Source organism: Armigeres subalbatus, chromosome 2 (assembly GCF_024139115.2).
Source record: "Armigeres subalbatus isolate Guangzhou_Male chromosome 2, GZ_Asu_2, whole genome shotgun sequence".
In the NCBI taxonomy this organism is placed as follows: domain Eukaryota; kingdom Metazoa; phylum Arthropoda; class Insecta; order Diptera; family Culicidae; genus Armigeres; species Armigeres subalbatus.
In genome coordinates, this window is record NC_085140.1 from 215,331,632 (window position 1) to 215,354,686 (window position 23,055).

The following is a 23,055-nucleotide window of genomic DNA, read 5'->3' on the forward strand; positions in this document are numbered from 1 at the left end:
GTGTCGATAAAGTAGTTTCGTAGCATTTTCGAAAGTGAAAACAACCATAAAAATAGTTGTTTTCTGATGTAACATTTGACAGTGACAGCTGAAAAGCATGGTTGAAACAAATATATCCGATAGTTGAATCAACTATCGCGTATGGTTGATTCAACCCTATTTGTGGTTGTATCAACCAAAAATATTGTTATTCATAAATCAATGCAAAAATATTGTTGATTTGAAGCAGAATCAGGTTGATTCTACCACATATTTTTCTCCGTGTTGGCTCGACCGCTCATATCATTTCCCTTTCAATTCTACCAATATTCATATTCTGGTAGAATTAGACTACCACTTTTCACATGATGAAATTCCATGATGGAATAGGGGCGAATATCGCACTTTTGTTTAAATATAAAGAAGTGAGGTCGACGAGCGACAAAAATAATCATATATTGCAACATTCGCCTTTTTAACAGATAGAGCATGAGCTCCCACTTTTAGCACATGCCACTGCTTAGCAAAACAAAACAACAAACTTTGACATTTCTCGCCGCGAACTGCCGTCAATTTCTGTCCCACCGTCGGATGACAAGTTTTTGTGAAATTTTCGTCCAATTTCGTTCCGCGCAGTGTTTTTCTGGCCAAAATTGTGTGAATTTCGGAGATTTCGTCGGGTATTGTTTGTATTTTTTTCAGCACAAGCAAGGACTATAAAAAAGAACAGCAATGGCAATGCTGGAGGGAACTCTTTCCAAGTGGACAAACGTTATGAAGGGGTGGCAGTATCGCTGGTTCGTGCTGGATGAATATGCTGGACTGCTGTCCTACTATACGGTATGTACCTAGACTAAGTTTTTTTGTTTGGGTTCTTATCATCTGCTGTTATCGGCCATTTGCACCCCGGCGTAGGTGAATAGTGCCACTGTTTCTTACTGTATGAGAAATGCTCATAAGTAGCCGAAGGATAAATCCCATTGAACTTATCATTAAAGTACATGAAACTTCCTCGCTGTCGAGTTAAGGTCAAAGGCTTAAGGATATAATTGAAAGCATATGAACTTGCATTAAGTATGTGTTCGATTTCCTTTTTTTATCATGCAGGTATGCAACACGTGAGAGCAACAGAGTCTTTGCTTTGAATGTAGCTTACCGAGATAATATGCATTACAAATGTGCAATGAAATATAACAAATGTACTGATTTGCCACAATCAGTTTCAATCTACTTTTAATCCAGTCATTTGAAGGCAAATTTTTAGGAGGTACAACGTTGTAATGAAACAAATCTCATCCTTTTACTTGCATACTTTATCTTCAGCTACGGGATTGAGGGACATCCGATACGATGTGAACTGAATCAGACTGCTATACAGAATCTTAGAAGAAAAATTGGGTAATCTTCCAATGGCTTCTTCGTATTATTATTGGCATTACATCCCGCACTGCAGCTTAGTGCTCTCTAAGCTATTCTACAGTTATTAACTGAGCTGTCATGTGCGGCATAGTTGTCCCATTTGACAGATTAACGGTTTTTAGTTATTTGTTGGAATCCAAACTTTATGAGTATTTGATCAAACGGGGCAGTTTGTTCAACAAATTTGAAAAAAAAAATCAAATCAAGTCATTTTGTCCAATCTTATAAATTGCAGCATAACAGTCCCATCTCATCTGTTTGTAAACATGTAAAATATTATATGTTTTCCATCTAGCGAAACTGTACATGATTTTTCGAATGATATTCAAAGAAATCTTATTTTTTAGAAGATACCATAGGGCCATGCAGAAACCACGTGGTCATATTTTTAAGATTTTCAACCCCCCTCCCCCATGTGGTCTATCGTGGTCATTTGGCAGACCCCCTCCCCCTTTGACCACGTGGTTTTTTAAAGTACAAAAATTAAAAAAACTCAATTAACTAAAACATATGGTTAATCCGATCAATTTTAAGATAGACGATTTCAACTGATTCAAAATCAAACTAAACCCAGCATGGAAATTATAAATTTTCATGAATTCGAACCTTTTGATGATGATATCATGCTGTAATGTGTATCAGGTATTAGGATATCTATACTATAACTCGCAATGTAATTTGTAATGGTTTAGAAATTTTCCAAAATATCCCCATATATATTTTTTTGATTTGTTTTGGTGATTTTTTAAAATAGGTAATTATGAAGTTCATCACTGAATATCCCTATAGTATAAAAAGTATAAAAAGAACTGAAAAGTCGTACTTTTTCGGGTGTCATAGGCCAAACTGCTCTGAAGTATATATCCTCGAAAGTATCAAAAATCATGTCAAGAAACAAAATGTCCTAAGACATGATATTACGGAGTTTTAGAACGACCCGATCAACCAAGTCCTGAACGATGTATCCGTGCATCGCTAAGCATCCAAGCAGGTCCATTGAGCCGATGCGATTTCATTTATTACTAAGCCTAAAAATTTAAAAATTCCATGACAATTAGGAAATTTCCAATAAAGAAATCATGGTATGAGAAATAAAAAATATCAAATTTTCTACAAATAATGCAAAATTACAATAAACAATAAAGAATTTTCACAAAACAAAAATAAATTAACACTTTTAAAACCAAAAATTGCAAACATAAAAGAAGAATTTTCCATAAAAAATCAAAATGTTCCACGGAAAATACAAACATTCCATAAATAAATCAATATTAGAAATAAATAATTACAAAATTTTCCACAAAATAAATATTTTTTATTAATTTTTTATTAAATTATTAAATTTTATTAAATAATTAAAACCTTTCCACGAAGAAGAAGAAGAAGAAGCATTGAAACCAAAAGGAAATTTTCCATTAAAGAATATAAAAAGCAATAAAATTGAGCATTTGTCCATAGATTACCTCTTCTTTAAAAGCGTTTGAAGCTCATGGAGAATTTTTATTAATTTAATTGCTTTTTAGTATTTTTTTAATTTTCTTATTTTTTATTGCTCTTTATTGATGTGAAAGAAACCCAGCATTGCTCAAGTGTTGCAATTGTCACAATGAACTATTTGCAGCACCGCACTCTAGATCAATTTCCGTGCGTTTGTTTTGTTTTCCTCAACAGCTGACCCAAAATTGTATTTAAATTACTTTTTACATTTCCCCGTTAAATTCACCAACGTTTTGTATATACAAACCTTGCGGATCCCAAAACGAATCGATTACTGGAAAATCTTACAAATCGGTCAACCCGTTCGCGAGTTAAATCGTAAGGAAGGAAATCTAATTTTTATTATATAGAGATTTTGTGGAAAAAAATATTTTTTTTGTTGAAAAAAATATTTATTTTGTGAAAATTTTTGTAATTGTTTATTGCTAATATTGATTTATTAATGAAAATTTTGTATTTTTTTCGTGGAACATATTGATTTCTTTATGGAAAATTCTTATTTCATAATTGCAATTTTTGCTTGCTAGTTTATTATTATTTTGTGGAAATTTTTCAACTATTTATGGAATTTTATATTTATTTAATACTCATACCCTGATTTCATATTGGCAATTTCCTATTTTGTTATGGAAAATTTCTATTTTTTTCTTTATTAAAGAGATTTTCAGTCCAGAGCTGGCTCATTTCTCAACATTTATAATTCTTCATTGAAATTTTATTCTGGTATCGACTACTACAGACACTTTAGGTTATACAAAACGTCCAGGAAGTCGTAATGTTTGAACTACTTAATCATTCAAGTCCGTGAACCCAGTGCTTATAAGGCCCTACAAAAAAGTTTGCGAACAAACCTCATTGTCATTGTGCAACTTGATGTTGACTCAAGATAATTTTGGGTACCTTGTCTCTTGGATCTCATGTAAATAGAAACTAGGATCATATGCTTATTGCATCGGATTGGGTATATACCGATGATGAGGACATTGCAAATGTCTTGATTGATCTGGTAGATATCGTGGGCTGAACTTGAGAACGTTTTGGAGTACCTTGAGCATCTCGTATGCCTGAATATTCATCACTGGCTTAACGTTCAGGATGACCCATATTATCTCAGTGCTCAGAATGATTCAAACATTTCAACTTCATTTGCATGCTCTTAGAATCGAAATCTTCCCAAGGTTTCAGATAACTGAGTTTTCAGGGTCAGTCAAATTTGAGCTCCTATATTTTTCTGTAAAAGCAAGTATCTAGATGAATAATTTTGCTAAAGAAAATGGTGGCCTAGCTCTCTTTTGGGATTTTATAGACAATCAAAAACGCTGGGCATATATGACCCATCCGTCCTGGAATGATTGATATTTGTTTTGGAATTCAATTTCAATCGTTATTATAACACTATTTTTTAACCTACATTGTTTTAGGAATTAGAGTGTTTTTTCTGGAACATTGCCTCTTTTTCATATCGCAGGAATCTCCTTAGTTCTAAGACCCTTTATCAATTTAAAAAGCATTTTATTAAGAACTTCATGTTGATTTTTCAAATGCAAGTTTCTCTATGTCATGACATGACCTTTTTCATACGCACTACTAGAATTTCGTGCATTTAGAAAATTTAGGTGCATAATTAAATATTTCGATCAGTTATCCCAATTGTTCAATATCATAAAAAACTAGGCTTCTTAAGCCTAAATTATTGCCTACATTTATTGCTAGGATTAATTTTAAATTCCAATATCTTCTGAATTTTCAATAATAATTATTCTGAAGTTGCAAGGAAACTCTTCGGAATATTGACGAGAAACTCTTCAGAGTCTCCACGGAAAAATCTTTAGAATTTCAACGACATTTTTTCCGAAATTCTGTGGAAGAGTTCCGAAAATGTCGATAGAAATTTTGAAGAACTAGAAGAATCCGTAGAAGGATCGTAAATGCATATTTACGATGAAAATTCAATAAACATCAAATTCCGAAGAATTTCCAGTATAAATTAGAAAAAATTCCAGCTCACTTGTTTTTAAAGAATCTCTAAACAAAATTTCAAAATCCTGGGCAAGATTTATTTTTGAAAACCCAAAGATTCTTTTGGAGATAATCCATAGACTCTTCTGTGGAAATTTCAAATAATGCCTCGAAAAAAAATACTTGGAAAATTAAAAAAAATGTGATAGAATTCACAAAGAGCATTAAAAGTATTCCGGAAATTTTTAAAAATATGGAAATGTTTTTAAAAATATGGAAATTTGAAAAAAATATATCCAAAAACTAAAAATCAACAGAAATATCAAAGTGTTTCATGTGGCATTGGCTGTTTAATATCCTTGGAAATTCAGAAGAATTTTTCTTGAAAATGTAGAAGTCTTCTTCTTCTGCTTCCTCTATGGCTCCACACTCCCACTGGAAGTTGGTCTACTTTATAACTTAGTATATTCTATTAGCATTTCCTCAGTTATAAATTGAATGCTTTATGCCAGACAGAATTCACATGGAATTTTTATCGGAGTTTTAAGGAAAATTTTTCGGAACTTACACTGGAGATGTTTTGTTTTTTTCATTAACAATTTGTAGCAAAATTGTTCATTCTGAATGCCAGCACTTTATCAGAATTGTATGAAGTAATGTCAAAGTTTTTACAGGAAATTTCTTTACTGGATTTTTCCTGAATATCCACAAGAAATTCTTTTGAAGTTTTTCTTAAGATTTTTTTCTTGGATTATTGTAAAAACATGAACATTTTTCAAAATTGTAGTTGCAGTCCGCTGATGCAAAAGTGTCGGCGGCGTGATGCCAAAACCATCTGCGGCAAATTTTTTTGTGGAAATTGAGACTGAATTGCAACCTATTTTTCGTTTATTTTCATGGAAATAGGATCTACGGATAAGATGGTCAAATAACGCAGATATGCATCGGCGTTGTGACCGACGCTGCGCTACTGGTTTTTTTTTTCGATGCACACCTACGTCCTTTTAACGCTGAGTTGAAAAGGCGCTACGTGGCATCGGCCCTAAGATGCGCTTTGCGTTTATTGATTAAATCATTAAATTTTAATGATTTGTATTTTTACACCGCTATTGTTATTCATCAAAAGTTTTTCGTGTAAAAAAACCACGTGGTTCGAGAGCAACACCCCCCTCCCCCCATATGGCTTATCGTGGTCATTTTCCAAACCCCCTCTCCCCCCATATATGACCACGTGGTTTCTGGACGGCCCCATACCTACTATATGCCTAAATTCTTCTATCTCTTGTGTTATGGATATTCCTAAAATTTTAAACCGGAGCGAATGATGATCAAAAGAGCAGTTTCCACGTTAATTCAGAGTAGTAATTTCAATCATTAGCTATTCATCAATAAGCATTTCAATCTGTGACTAGTACATTCAAAATCACCTACCACAGGGGGATAAATTCAAAGTTCTGATAAGCAACGTAGCATATCATTGTAAATCGTTTAACTTCACGTAGAAGTAACACACACGTAATCATTAATTTAGTAACCTACCCTTGATGGGGGTATCCATCAATTCAGCTGTTATTGGTCGACGGTACAGCAGCAGTGCCTTTCTCTGCTTTGTTCTCTCCGAGGCAGCTAAGTTGGTTGCGAAGAGACGGACGCAATGAGAAAACAGAACTGTGCAATAAAAATCCTATTCGACTAAATTCATTCATTTCATTTATTTAGTTAACATCTAAACAGATAACACTGAATCAACAATTTGACGCCACAATACACGGTTCGAGGCCGCATCTCTCCATCCTCGGATACGCCCCACGCTCGCCAAGTCGTTCTGCACCTGGTCTGCCCATCTCGCTCGCTGCGCTCCACGCCGTCTTGTACCTGCCGGATCGGAAGCGAACACCATCTTTGCAGGGTTGCTGTCCGGCATTCTTGCAACATGTCCTGCCCATCGTACCTTCCGGCTTTAGCAAACTTCTAAATACTGGGTTCGCCGTAGAGTTGGGCGAGCTCGTGGTTTATTCTTCGCCGCCACACACCTCCAAAGATGGTCCTAAGCACCCGTCTCTCAAATACTCCGAGTGCTTGCAAGTCCTCCTCGAGCATTGTCCATGTTTCATGTCCGTAGAGGACAACCGGTCTTATAAGCGTCTTGTACATAACACATTTGGTGCGGTGGCGAATCTTTTTCGACCGCAGTTTCTTCTGGAGCCCGTAGTAGGCCCGACTTCCACAGATTATGCGCCTTCGTATTTCACGACTAACGTTGTTGTCAGCCGTTAGCAAGGATCCGAGGTAGACGAATTCCTCGACCACCTCGAAGGTATCCCCGTCTATCGTAACACTGCTTCCCAGGCGGGCCCTGTCGCGCTCGGTTCCGCCCACAAGCATGTACTTTGTCTTTGACGCATTCATCACCAGTCCCACTTTTGTTGCTTCACGTTTCAGGCGGGTGTACAGTTCTGCCACCTTTGCAAATGTTCGGCCGACAACGTCCATGTCATCCGCGAAGCAAATAAATTGACTGGATCTGTTGAAAATCGTACCCCGGCTGTTACACCCGGCTCTCCGCATGACACCTTCTAGCGCAATGTTGAACAACAGGCACGAAAGTCCATCACCTTGTCTTAGTCCCCGGCGCGATTCGAACGAACTGGAGTGTTCGCCCGAAATCTTCACACAGTTTTGCACACCATCCACCGTTGCTTTGATCAGTCTGGTAAGCTTCCCAGGGAAGCTGTTCTCGTCCATAATTTTCCATAGCTCTACGCGGTCTATACTGTCGTATGCCGCCTTGAAATCAACGAACAGATGGTGCGTTGGGACCTGGTATTCACGGCATTTTTGAAGGATTTGCCGTACAGTAAAGATCTGGTCCGTTGTCGAGCGGGCATCAACGAAGCCGGCTTGATAACTTCCCACGAACTCGTTCACTAATGGTGACAGACGACGGAAGATGATCTGGGATATCACTTTGTAGGCGGCATTAAGGATGGTGATCGCTCGAAAGTTCTCACACTCCAGTTTGTCGCCTTTCTTGTAGATGGGACATATAACCCCTTCCTTCCACTCCTCCGGTAGCTGTTCGGTTTCCCAGATTCTGACTATCAGTTTGTGCAGGCAAGTGGCCAGCTTTTCCGGGCCCATCTTGATGAGCTCAGCTCCGATACCATCCTTACCAGCTGCTTTATTGGTCTTTAGCTGTTGAATGGCATCCTTAACTTCCCTCAAGGTGGGGGCTGGTTGGCTTCCATCGTCCGCTGAACTGACGTAGTCATCTCCTCCGCTGCCTTGACTTTCACTGCCTGTACTCTCAGCGCCATTGTTCTTCGTAGTGCTGCTTCCACCTTTCGATCACCACACGTTCGTCCGTCAAGATGCTCCCATCCTTATCCCGGCACATTTCGGCTCGCGGCACGAAGCCTTTGCGGGATGCGTTGAGCTTCTGATAGAACTTGCGTGTATCTTGAGAACGGCACAGCTGTTCCATCTCCTCGCACTCCGCTTCTTCCAGGCGGCGTTTCTTCTCCTGAAAAAGGCGGGTCTGCTGTCTCCGCTTCCGTCTATAACGTTCCACGTTCTGCCGGGTACCTTGCTGCAGCGCGACCGCCCGCGCTGCGTCCTTCTCCTCCAGAATCTAATGATTTCGACTAAATGCTGATGTCATATTAGAAATTCGGAGACAGTACTCGTCGATAGAAAATCCTTCCGCACGCGATGGCATATGAGCAAGTCAAACCACCTTCCTTTTGCCAGTGAAGATATATCAGCTTCCACACTGATATTCTTCCCTCCCCCTTCATACGGGAAATTGGCAGAAGGAAGGTCGTGTGATATGTGCCATAACAAATATTGCCCTCCGCTCGCTTTCAAATCGACTTCTATAAAAACATTCTTCATGCCTGCCGTATCCTAACGGAACTATCAATTCTATGCTTTCGCCTCTAATTCTATCATGAACATGCACGTCCAAGTTTGGTAGTCGATCTAGTTCATAAATAATAAAGGCATAAAGTCCCACGCCATATTTCATAAAACCAAACAGGTATTTTTTCAAATCATCAACAGGTCGTGTCTGTTAATGTATCATACATGTGGAACATTCATTTAAAATATATTGTACACGCAAAATATTGATATATTGCAAAATATTGCAATAACAACAAAAAAATTCAAATGCGTTTTTTGTTAAATATCTTGGCTGTGCATATGCACAGCACATGTTTCGAAATGGACAAATTGATATGAATTTTGCGAAAAAGAATCCACGTGTCTTGGAGGGACTCGAACCCTCAACCTCCTACTCTCTAGATAGGCGTGATAACCCCTACACAACAAGACCACTTAAAGGTCACGTTTGCGGAAAAGCCATCAGAATCCGAGTACCAACCTCCACCGCGGTTGGCTCACTCTTTTTGCAAATTTATTATCTTTCGGATGCTTGTTTTGTCCAATCTCCACATGTGCTTTACTGTTGTATATCCACAGTCAAGCGAGTGCACATTGCTTATTAAACGAGAGGCTCGCACTTCATGAACTCGCACTTCGAAGGCGAAGTGACATACCGCATTCTGATGTCCATGTTAGGAATGCACGGGATTGGTTACATATGAAATTTTTACTGGCTTTGACAAGAATTAAAATTTCCAATAGCTTATCGTTAATAATCTTAAGTTTCAATGAAAAAGGCAAAATGGTGGAGAGTGTCCGAGTCGATTGATATATAAATCTTAAAAATCCATCGAAAGATAAAGGCGCTAGTAGCATTCAAAATCTTCCCTTCCAGCGTAACGCTCTCGATTTCCAAAAATCTAAATGACACCCAGTATAGTAAAGAAAGACGTAAGTCCTATGTCAAAAAAATCAACTACACTGATGAAAATAAAAATTTGATTAAAATAATTACTTTCAAACGGGACAGTTCCCCTAAAATAGCACATTTTGTCCAAGTCTGAAAATTTTATAAATAGAATTTTTAAACTTCAAATACTATCATCAATAAGAAATCTATAAATGCCCTACATCTGCTTGAATAAACAAATTGCTAATAATTCTACACAGCATGGAAGTTGTCGTTTCCAATATCAATACCTATAATCAAACTCCATAGATCCAAAAGTTAAATGTAAATACGTTTCGTTTATACAAGTCCTACGTCTACTCGCGGTTATGTTGAAAACATTACCCATTGCTTTTTTTCTATACTAATGGTTTTTCCCTTCCTCATTTACACCAAAAAAGAACTTTTTATAGAAGGCCCGGAGACCCATAGTGTTATGTATCGATCGACACAGCTCGACGAACTGAGGTGTAATCTGTATGTGTGTGTATTATAGACACTATAGGTTCCATAGACGAGCTGAGGCGAAGGCGAGTGTAGCCAAACGAACTGTCAGTTAGTGTAGCCAAACGAGCATGACTTCACTATTGACGTCAAATTCGCGTGGAAAGTGGAAAAACACACTTAATCGAAATAACCCAACCGTGCTTGCGCTCGTCTATGGAACCTATAGTATCTATAGTGTACAAAATGTTTACACACTTTTTGGAACTTAGCATTTTCCAATTTACTTGCAACAAGTTGCATTCGATGGGGAATGAGGTCCCATTGTTTGCTATTGAAAATTGGCCCGATCGGACATTGCATTTCGTTATTTTTGTCATTTCGGAGTCCCACTTTTATACAGAGCTCAATCCAGTCAAGATTTTCCAGACCCATTTAACTCGTTTCAACTACATTCTTAATTGATGAGCTTTTTGAAACATAGAGTGGTGTCGTCATAATTGAGTTACGTTTTTGTAACTTACTTTTTTGCCCTTTAAACAAAAAAAAATCATAAAAAAGTAAACCATAGACGTTTATTACTCTTGCAACTATCCCTCATAACTATTTGGAAGAAATCAAGCAAACATGGGACAGTAATATTAGGTTCGTGTGCTAGTACAGTAGAGTGATTCAAATTTTGACTTTTTTGCCCCCGCGATGCTTAAACGATTGCATTTGCCATTTTAATAACCCTCCTAAATTTTTAACAATTTTGGATGTAATTTGACTGTGCACACGTCATTTGAAGTTTGTATGGAAATTACTGTGAAAACTGACCCTTATGTAGAAGACCGTTCTGTGAGGTGGCCCATGAACTAGTTAAATATAATCAACACATTTCTTACACAGAATACTTCTCAAGCTGAAAGGCAGTTGTTGTTGCGAAGCGATTTCTCGTTTGGAAGCAAAGTTATGAAGAAAACAAAAATGCTCATTATTGATATTGATGTTATTCTTTTGCGTGTTAAATAAAATTTCCCATGATTCAGTATTTTCTTAATAACTTTTCTTGCGAGCATCAAATCGTTTCGCAACAAAGACAACCTGTTTCCTTGTAAAATTTCTTATGTTGCCGATGAACTCATATATTGTTTGAGCTTAAAGGGTAGCGTTGGGGAACGGTTTTCCATGAAAGTTACTGTTTTCATAGCAATTTTCATACAAACTTCAAACCGCGCATGCTCACTCAATTTGCATCCAAATTTGCTAAAAATTTAGGTGGGTGAAATCGTGAAGTGAAATCGTTTAAGCATCGGGGGGCAAAAAAGTCAAAATTTGAATCACTCTACTAGTACAGCTTTAAGCTGGAAAACTTGAATCATTCTGGATTTACATATTTCTGAATTGAATACATGATCACTCAAAATTGTGTGTTCACAAGGCACTGTGTTAGCGCATTTAACACATTTAACACTAGCATTCATTTGTCCAAAAAATCGTTGTAACTGAATATTCGAATGGCTATATCTCAGTGGTTTTGCAACCGATTTCCTCAGGTTTTTACCAATTTCTTAGCCATCTTTTCATGAATATTGTGTGTAGGGATGCTCAATTTATTCTCTTGAGCTAGCTAGCTAGTGGGAGTAAAGCAATGGTTTTAGAAATCTGACATTGAGCTGATGTACTTATATTTTCTCACCGCGCATGATGTTTTCCATCTGATGATGATGGAAACCTTCATATAGCATAATAAAGATATTATAAAGATCATAAGAATATATTTTGAACATCCTTGTTATGCATACAGTAGAACGCTAGAATCATTATATATTGATAATTGATACTTGATGGGCTATAGCTCTTCGATGAACCTACGCCGAATGGAGTATCCTTCTCCTCTGGACTCGATACTGGGCCAATTGCTTCCAGTCGCCGTGAACATTGAGCGCCCTCAGGTCCTCTTCAACTGCAAAAAGCCATCGTGTACCCGGCCTTCCACGAAGCTTACGGCCTCTTCCGGGTTCTCTACTAAATATTATCTTCGCTTGATGTTCTTCAGGCATACGAACAACGTGACCAGCCCACCGTAGTCTGCCGTGTTGTATAAGCTTAATAATATCCAGCCCTTATACACCTGGTACAATTCGTGGTTCATGCGACGCCGCCAGATACCGTTCTTCTGTTAACCGCCGAGTATTGTCCGCAGCACCTTACGCTCAAACAGAGTAGTATACAGCGCGAGTTTTGTTTTCGTTTGCAGACTACGGGACTTAAGCTGGTTACGAAGTCCGCAATAAGCCCTAATTTGCCATAATTCATTCCGTTTCACTAAATCGTACGCCGCCTTGAAATCAATAAATAGACGATGTGTCTGCAAGTTGTACTCCCGGAATTTATCAAGGATTTGTCTCAGGGTAATCATTTGATCCGTCGTTGATCGGCCCTCACGAAAACCTGCTTGGTATTCGCCGATGAAGGACCCTTCAAGCGGTCTCAATCTGTTGAACAGAATACGGGACATAATTTTGCACGCCGAATTAAGGAGGGTTATTCCTCGGTAATTGGCGCACTCCAGTCTGTGCCCTTTCTCAAAAAGAGGGCAAATGAGGCCGTCCAATCAGCTAGCAGGCATTTCCTCGTCTTCCAATATTTTAGACATAATATAGTGCAGAACTTCATAAAGCTGCTCACTGCCATCTTTGAGAAGTTCAGTCGCAGTTCCCGCAGCCTTATTGTTTTTCAGCTCTTTATCAGCTTTTTTAACCTCATCTAGTGTAGGTGACTCCACAGCTTGTCCATCGTCGCTAATATTTATTCCGTTTACCGATGCACCGTCACTTCCACTATTCAACAAAGTCTCGAAGTGTTGCTTCCGCCTGGCAGCCCTTTCGGTTTTATCTGTCAGGAAATTCCCTTCTTGGGCGTTGAACATGACGGGAAATAGCGCTGTCTTTCTTCGCACGCCATTGACAGTCTCATAAAACCTCCGCATATCATTCTGATCCATTTTTTCCTGCGCCTAACTAGTCACTTGTTCTTCATACTCTTTTTTCTTCCTACGGTGGGTTCGTTTTTCGGCTGCTCTTGCTTCCTTGTACCGATCTCTATTCGATCGGGTACCCGACACCAACATCCGGCTTCTGGCAACGTTCTTCTCGTCTATCACTCTCTGACACTCCACATCGAACCAACCCGTCCTGGTTCGCCTCTGTGCATTGCCTACCACTTCTCGTGTTGTTGTGCTCACCGCTCCATGGATCGACTCCCATAGATCGTTGGTGTTGTCGCTAACGTTGATTGTACTTATCCGTTCTTCAAGCTCCTGGCGGTACTCAGCCGATACTCCTTCCGCCGACAATCGCTGGATATTGTAACGCATCGTTCGCTGTGATACAGTTGACAACCGTAATCGAATTTTTCTGGCAACGAGGTAGTGATCAGAGTCAATATTCGGACCTCTAATTGTCCGCACATCGATAACATCCGAGAAATGGCACCCATCCACCAGAACATGGTCTATCTGGTTGAAAATTTCACCATTTGTGTGTCTCTAGGTGTGCTTTCGGATGTTCTTTTGTGCAAAGTAGCTGCTACTGATGGCCATCCCTCTGACAGCAGCGAAATTTACTAGCCGTATGCCGTTGTCATTGGTAGCGGAGTGAAGGCTTTCGCTACCGATTATGGGACGCCCTTTCTACCGACCTGAGCGTTAACAATTTTCACGTCATGCTTTGAGCGCTCTACATAGGTTTTATGAAGACATTCCTTGTGTCCTTCACGTCGTAGGATTTATCGTTTGTTGGTGCGTAAACGTTGATTAATAGGCTTTAATTAGAGAATTTGCCCCGTATCCTCAACACACAGATTCGTTCGCTAATGGGTTTCCACCGCATCACTCGCTTTATCTGCTTGCCCATCACTACGAAACCAACTCCATGCTCTGCTTTTCTGCCGCCGCTGTGATAGATGTTATATTTGAATGCAGTGTTGGTCGTGGGGTCCACGGCTCGGAATTCACGTTCTCCGGATCTAGGCCATCGGACTTCTTGAATAGCGACCACGTTCACTCCAACCTTCTGCAGTTTGCGAGCCAGAAGGCTCACTCGTCAAGGTTCATTAAGGGTCCTGACATTCCAGGTACCGAGTTTCCAATCATAGACCTTATTTCGTTGCCGGGTCGGTTGCCAAAAATAACGTTCTCTTTTCTCAGACCGCATCGTGCTTTCGTGCTGTGCGGTTCTTTCTCTCTTTGCGGAAGGAAGTTTTTAATACTACCCGAAGCTATTTTAATTTCAACGGTGCTTCTTAGCGCTATTTGTACCCACTGATCCCGTTACGATCTTTGCAAGGACCCGTGCCTTCGTTTTACGTTGGACCCGTTTGCGGAAGTAAAATTCCGACAAGCGGTGGTAATCCTGCAGGGACACCGTTCTGGGAAAAACCTCTTAGAAGGTCACGTCTCCACGCTCAGCAATGAGTATTAATAAAAACAAGAGGAAGGGGAGTCTTTGAATTCTCCACTTCTTTCAAAGAAACAAGGTTGCAAGACCGTCCTGCCAAAGCGCGGAAAAAATAGAAGGATGCTGGAGAATTCAGACATTCCTTCAAACTCTAATGTCGGAAATAATTTTTTCTCCAATCGAACTGAGCAATCGGTTCTACTTGATTCATGACGAAATTGAGCAAATCGAATCTACCTCTAGCCCAGGTGATTAGATCCATGCGAAAAAGCAAAGGATTCCGCCAATTATGGTATATGTTGCTGAGTTTTAGGAATAAGGTTTTGAGTAACCTTCAAGGGATCAAGGTTGCATTTCAGATTGGAAGGAAGGGTGACTGCCTCGTTTAGCCGGTATACTTTGACGATCGCAAACTTCTTCTTCAGTATTTAAGTGAGAAGCGGCATAAATTCTTCACATACGACGACAAAACTGAGCGATTGTTCAAAGTCGTCTTGTAAGGTATCCCCAAAGATGATAAATCACTGAATGAGAAAAAAATTAAATTTCCATATTACTTGGATTTTCATCAGTCCAAGTAATTAAGATGAAATGGAAATCTCGCTCTGGTACTTCCCAGAGGGGCATTTCTCAAGAATTTTATTTAGTTCATTTTAACAAAAGTGAACTAAATAATATGAAAAGTTTGGAAAAGGCCTGTATTATGTCTCATGTCCGTGTTACATGGGAACATTTCCGCAAAACCCCATTTCCAAAACCCCACCCAGTGCCGTAAGTGCCAAAAGTGGGGTCATGGAACCAAACATTGTCACATGGGTGCTAAATGCATGATTTGTGGTGGAACCTCTCACGCCAAGGACGCATGTCCTGTGAGAGAAGATTCCAATAAATTTAAGTGCGCAAATTGTGGGGGGAATCATAAATCCAATTTCTGGGAATGCCCTTAACGAAAAAAAGTTGTGAATTCCCGTGCAAATTTGATGGCTGAACATCCCAATCGGATCCTAGATTCGACGGGTAGAAATTCTTAAAACGCTCAAATTTCGAAACCGGTTACCGGTCGAGCAATTCATACCCACCACAATTCACAAACAAATGTTGCCGCTCGTCAACGGGTAGCAAGCACTTCAGTAAATTCCAATTTTTCGAATGTACCTACGTATGCAAACATCGCTGCTGGTACACAAAATTTCTCTTCTCAAAATGAGGTTTATACCCATGCCCCAACGGAAAATAACGGTCATGTTGCCGATTCAGGTAGCATGACTGCTTCCGATTTTGATTTTTTATCTGAACAATTGCATCACATGATTGATGCAATGTTCAAAGCAAATACCATACCAGAAGCTGTTCAGGTTGGTATAAAGTACACACAAAAAATTGTTATCGGACTCCGTTTTAATGGATCTAAATAATTGTGTGAAAGTTCTAAATTGGAATGCCCGCTCTCTAAAGGGTAAGGAAGATGAATTATTCAACTTCCTTTCAGTTCATAATGTGCATATTGCCATTATAACTGAAACGTATTTAAAACCAGGACTCTCCATTAAAAGAGATCCAAACTATTTTATCTACAGAAATGATCGTCTTGACAGCGCCTGTGGTGGGGTCGCCATTGTCATTAATAGACGTATCAAACATAAATTATTTTCTTCATTTGAAACCAAAGTTTTTGAAACCTTGGGAGTTTCTGTTGAAACAAATTTTGGACAATTTTCCTTCATTGCAGCCTACTTGCCTTTTCAATGCAATGGGCAGCAAAAGAATTTGTTGAAAGCTGATCTTCAAATTCTGACTCACAACAAATCAAAATTCTTCGTAATTGGTGACTTCAATGCCAAACACCGTTCATGGAATAATGCTCAAAGCAATTCCAATGGTAAAAAATTTCATTTGTAGATTGTTCTGCAGGATATTATACTATTCAATATCCCAATGGACCAACCTGTTTTTCTTCCAGTCGAAATCCTTCTACAATTGATTTAGTTTTAACGGATTTAGGTCAGCTGTGTGGCCAATTGGTAACTCATGCTGACTTTGACTCGATCATCTTCCTGTGACATTTTAAATCTCACAAGAAGCCATTTATAATCCAATCAGCTCTACTTTTAATTATCATAGAGCTGATTGGGATTTATATAAAACGTATGTCGATAGGAATTTTGATGTTGATATTCCTCTCGATACCAAAAGTGATATTGATAATGCTCTCGTATCTTTGACAAATTTAATTGTCGAAGCCAGAGGCATTGCAATTCCTAAATGTGAAACTAAATTCAACTCCATTATTATTGACGACGATCTTCAGCTACTGATCCGTCCTAAAAATGTGAGGCGAAGACAATACCACAGAACTCGCGATCCCGCGTTGAAAATTATTTGGCGAGATTAGAAAAATGAAATTAAAAAACGTTTCGCTATTCCCAACTTTGAGAATAATGTCTCTAAGTTGAATCCCAGTTCGAAATTAACGAAAATTCTTAAAAAAAACCTCTAAAGCCTATTCCAGCCCTTAAAGTGGAAAATGAAATTTTATTAACAAATGACGAAAAGCCTCAAAAACTTGCTCAGCAGTTTGAGAGTGCCCATAATTTTAGTCCAGGGGTCACTAGTCCAATTGAGGATCAGGTTACACGGAGTTTCGAAGACATTATCAATCAAGATAATGTTTTGACCCTTCGTTGGGAACTAACTTGGATGAAGTGAGATCTATTACTAGAAAATTTAAAAATATGAAAGCCCCAGGTGATGATGGTATTTTCTACATACTTATCAAAAACTTCCTGAGAGCTCTTTATCCTTTTTGGTTAATTTATTTAACAAATGTTTTCAATTGGCATACTTCCCAGATAAATGGAAAAACGCCAAAGTTGTTCCAATTTTAAAGCCGGACAAAAATCCAGCTGAGGCTTCTAGTTATCGCTTAATCAGTTTGCTTTCTTCAATAAGCAAACTGTTTGAAAAGATTATTTTAAATAGAATGATGGTTCATATTAATGACAATTCTATTTTGCTGATGAACAATTTGGTTTTCGCCATGGGCATTCAACCACCCATCAGTTATTAAGAGTAACGAATTTAATTCGGCTCAACAAATCTGAAGGATATTCGACTGGAATTGCTCTTCTTGATATAGAGAAAGCATTTGACAGTGTTTGGCATGAAGGTTTGATTGTAAAATTGATGAATTTTAATTTTCCTCTGTACATCATTAAACTGATCCAAAATTATTTATCAGATCGCTCACTGCAGGTAAACTATCAGAATTCTAAATCTGATAGATTACCTGTAAGGGCTGGTGTCCCAAGGCAGCATACTGGGGCCCATATTGTATAACATTTTTACTTCTGACATACCTGATTTACCACCAGGGTGTCAAAAATCTTTGTTTGCAGATGACACAGGTCTCTCAGCCAAAGGGCGAAGCCTTCGTGTCATTCGTAGTAGATTGCAAAAAGTTTGGATATTTTCTCCACTTACTTGCAAAATGGAAAATTTCCCCGAATGCTTCCAAAACTCAGCTTATAATTTTCCCACATCAGCCGAGAGCTTCTTATTTGAAACCTTCTAGCAGACATATTGGCACTGTGAATAGGGTTCCAATTAATTGGTCTAGTGAAGCTAAATATTTAGGACATCTGCTAGATCAAAAGTTAACTTTTAAAAGTCACATTGAAGGCATTCAAGCCAAATGTAACAAATATATTAAGTGTCTAAATCCACTTATAAACAGAAAATCACTTTTGATTTACAAACAAATGTTTAGACCAGCCATGTTTTATGATGTGCCAATGTGGACTAGTTGCTGCAATACCAGAAAGAAGGCACTTCAGAGGATTCAAAATTAAATTTTGAAAATGATCGTGAAATTGTCTCCGTGGTTTAGTACCAATGAACTTCATAGTATTTCTAATATTGAGACATTGCAACAAATATCTAACAAAATCATTTTCAATTTTCGACAAAAATCGTTGCAATCTTCTATTGGAACCATTAGCTCCTTATACCCCCTTAGTATAAATTAGGTTAAGTTTAGTTTAAGTTGAAAAGATTGTAATTCCTACATGGTTCAATTCAACCAGAGGAAAAATTCTGCCAGAGGCAATTGAAATGTATTAATAATAACTAAAAAGTAACATAGCAAATAAGGATGATAGTGTTAAGAAAACACGGAACACCTAGTCTAAGAGATGAATGCATGTATTAGATAATTAGCAAATAAATTTAGTTAAAAAAAAAAAAAAAAAAACGTTCTCTTTTTCTTCTATCTCCATTTTTCGTGGTATTTGAGAGGCTTCAGTAAGCTACATCGCGATGATGGGGCTGCCACTTTAGGTATAGCTGACGCGATACAGCATTTCGTTAATCAGCCGCTGGGTACCAGACAGACGCTGTTTGAGCCGCACCTCCTGGTGAACAGACGCTCGAGGTGTACCTTCTCACTCTAGCTGATGTCAGAAGGACAACAGTGCCCAGGCTGCACTACCAGCTAAGTACACAACCAAATATACTCTATTTTACAATGTTATGGAAACTCATATGTGAATATGTACGTTATGTGGAAGATATTGATTTGAAAAATGTATTGGAGGTAACCACTTTCCCTTCGATGGGACTCGAACCCATGACCCTACAGTACGCTAGACTGGTGCTTTAACCAACTAAGCTACGAAGGACCTCCATCGGCCTTCGCAACCTAGCGGCTACTGAACGAGCTCGAGATTCCCAAATTGGACGCATGGTCAAATCACTCGCAATCCATTTCTCAAGCCAATACTTCCACATGTGTATTGTACACGTCCACATTAGAGGAGCGTGAGTATTTAGAATGTCTGGCGGCTATACACATTCTTCATCAGCAACGGTACTGATCAAGTGAGGTTGTGTAAGCATTTGCCAGTCGGTCGTCAAGCTCAGACCCGACCGCATTGCGTAGGCAAGAGCACGCAACTCAAGTTCAGTTCAATCAAAGGTAATTGCCTATTTCCGGGATTAAACCACCCGACTTGGACGTTAATTTACAATGTTATGGAAACTCATATGTGAATATGTACGTTATGTGGAAGATATTGATTTGAAAAATGTATTGGAGGTAACCACTTTCCCTTCGATGGGACTCGAACCCATGACCCTACAGTACGCTAGACTGGTGCTTTAACCAACTAAGCTACGAAGGACCTCCACCGGCCTTCGCAACCTAGCGGCTACTGAACGAGCTCGAGATTCCCAAATTGGACGCATGGTCAAATCACTCGCAATCCATTTCTCAAGCCAATACTTCCACATGTGTATTGTACACGTCCACATTAGAGGAGCGTGAGTATTTAGAATGTCTGGCGGCTATACACATTCTTCATCAGCAACGGTACTGATCAAGTGAGGTTGTGTAAGCATTTGCCAGTCGGTCGTCAAGCTCAGACCCGACCGCATTGCGTAGGCAAGAGCACGCAACTCAAGTTCAGTTCAATCAAAGGTAATTGCCTATTTCCGGGGATTAAACCACCCGACTTGGACGTTAATTTACAATGTTATGGAAACTCATATGTGAATATGTACGTTATGTGGAAGATATTGATTTGAAAAATGTATTGGAGGTAACCACTTTCCCTTCGATGGGACTCGAACCCATGACCCTACAGTACGCTAGACTGGTGCTTTAACCAACTAAGCTACGAAGGACCTCCATCGGCCTTCGCAACCTAGCGGCTACTGAACGAGCTCGAGATTCCCAAATTGGACGCATGGTCAAATCACTCGCAATCCATTTCTCAAGCCAATACTTCCACATGTGTATTGTACACGTCCACATTAGAGGAGCGTGAGTATTTAGAATGTCTGGCGGCTATACACATTCTTCATCAGCAACGGTACTGATCAAGTGAGGTTGTGTAAGCATTTGCCAGTCGGTCGTCATGCTCAGACCCGACCGCATTGCGTAGGCAAGAGCACGCTACTCAAGTTCAGTTCAATCAAAGGTAATTGCCTATTTCCGGGGATTAAACCACCCGGCTTGGACGTTAATTTACGATGTTATGGAAACTCATAGGTGAATATGTACGTTATGTGGAAGATATTGATTTGAAAAATGTATTGGGTAACCACTTTCCCTTCGATGGGACTCAGAACCCATGACCCTACAGTACGCTAGACTGGTGCTTTAACCAACTAAGCTACGAAGGACCTCCGTCGGCCTTCGCAACCTAGCGGCTACTGAACGAGCTCGAGATTCCCAAATTGGACGCATAGTCAAATCACTCGCAATCCATTTCTCAAGCCAATACTTCCACATGTGTATTGTACACGTCCACATTAGAGGAGCGTGAGTATTTAGAATGTCTGGCGGCTATACACATTCTTCATCAGCAACGGTACTGATCAAGTGAGGTTGTGTAAGCATTTGCCAGTCGGTCGTCAAGCGTCAATTTGGGAATCTCGAGCTCGTTCAGTAGCCGCTAGGTTGCGAAGGCCGATGGAGGTCCTTCGTAGCTTAGTTGGTTAAAGCACCAGTCTAGCGTACTGTAGGGTCATGGGTTCGAGTCCCATCGAAGGGAAAGTGGTTACCTCCAATACATTTTTCAAATCAATATCTTCCACATAACGTACATATTCACATATGAGTTTCCATAACATTGTAAATTAACGTCCAAGTCGGGTGGTTTAATCCCCGGAAATAGGCATTTACCTTTGATTGAACTATACTCTATTACCAATATAGTCCACTCTGGCTGATTTCGAAAGACAACACAGTGGCGCCGCGGTGTCACAAAAGGCAAGCAGTGTAGTGAAAAGATATGTCGAGGGGTTTCCAAACGTATGATGCAATATGCAGTATGACATGTTTAAAGCCATGTCCATTTAGAATCCGGAATCATTTATTGTATTGCAGCGGCACGGAAAGTGACCGCTGCAAGAATTCTTTTACAGCGGTTTGTCTACCTAGGCGCCCACTTGCTGTGGTATAAATTTCACGAAGTTTCGGGCAGCGTGTCAAAAATTATTCCAGATGCATGCCGACAGGAGAGAAAAAAGTCTGCACACCCACGTTGATAATCCTGCTCATCGTCGATGAAACCTACGTCAAAATGGATTTCGGACAGCTTCCTAGCCAAAAATTTTACACGGTGATGGCACGAGGAGAAGTTCTGCGAGGTTTAAGTTTGATTTTTGGACAAACTTGCAAAAAAAAACTGATGATTTTGGCATGGGATATGTAACTGTGGGGCAAAGACCTAAGTGTTTGTGGCGAATAAGACGATGGACTCGAAGTTGTACAAGGAGGAATGTCTCAAAAACCGCGGTCGACCTTCCATAAAGCTCATACAGGTCCCGTGAAGTTTTGGCCAGATTTGGCGAGTTGCCACTACAGCCGGGAGGTCATCCAGTGGTATAGCGATAATAACGAAGATTTCATCGATAAAAACATAAATCCACGCAACTCCCCACAGCTCCGGCCCATCGAGATATTTTGGGCAGTAATGCAGCGGAAGCTTAAGAAAAGTGGAAAAAGTGAGAAAAAAAAGCTCGAGACGCGACTCAGATGACCAAAATGAGGAACAAATGTGCCAAGGAAGTTGACTCCGGAGGTGTGCAACCTTTAATGAGAGGAATAAAGAAGAAGGTGCGAATTTACACTTCACAAACAAGAAGAAATTAATTGTATCAATAATTTTCCCTTAAAGTACAGTAAATTACCCTTGTTTTGATGTATTAACCTTCTTTGTACGTCAATCCGTTACCGAGATACAGATGATTTTATTATTCCGGATTCTAAATGGACATAGCTTTAAATGATGTGCTAGAAATCATCACATGGGTCCTTTTTGACATCTGAGTTTGAAAATATAATTTTCAAAAATGTAATTTAAACTATTGAAAATTGTTAAACTATTGTAATTTTTCCAATTATCACACCCCTTGGCTATCGGTTCCAGACGTTAGTTGCCTTTTGTGACGCAAGATGGTATGATTGTGCTGTCCGTTGTCTAATATATGGGGATTCTCGAAGTGGACTATATTGTTAATCTACTATATTTGACACAACCCTTAGCTGGCGGTCTTTTGTCATCGGACGACCCGTGGAAGCGTGAGATAGGGACTTGTGGGGACCAGAGCTCTGTTGGGCGCTCCTTCCTTGATGTCAACCCACCATTTTGCAGCCCATGTTCTATTTTACTGGAGCGTAAACAATTTTCTTCGACAAGCCACGTCAAGTTCAAAATCTCAAAAACTGTATTTAAATTTTTGCCTTTCTCGTACAACAAAGTTGTACCGAAAGGCTATCATTTCACTCCGAATACGAACTTTTTATATATGTCTCGGAGACCCATAGTGTTATATACCAATCGACTCAGCTCGACGAACTGAGCACATGTCTGTCTGTCCGTGTGTATGTGTGTGTGTGTGCAAAAAGCTAAGAAAAACATTAGACAACTTTTCATATAGTAATCTTTAACCGATTTTCTCGCAACAAGTTGCATTCGA

At 39.4% G+C, this 23,055-nt stretch overlaps 1 protein-coding gene across 2 annotated transcripts in view; it reads left to right on the top strand.

Annotated features, from left to right (window-relative positions):
• Positions 1-530: 530 nt before the first annotated feature.
• LOC134211630 (oxysterol-binding protein-related protein 9) overlaps positions 531-23,055 on the top strand; it is a 232,243-nt gene continuing 209,718 nt past the window's right edge. The window contains exon 1 of one of the 2 annotated variants that reach the window (XM_062688695.1): positions 531-819. In XM_062688695.1, the coding sequence (XP_062544679.1) occupies positions 712-819 (108 nt within the window). In that variant the 5' untranslated portion in view covers positions 531-711. The remainder of the gene's footprint in view (positions 820-23,055) is intronic. The other variant, XM_062688696.1, reaches the window with a different exon arrangement.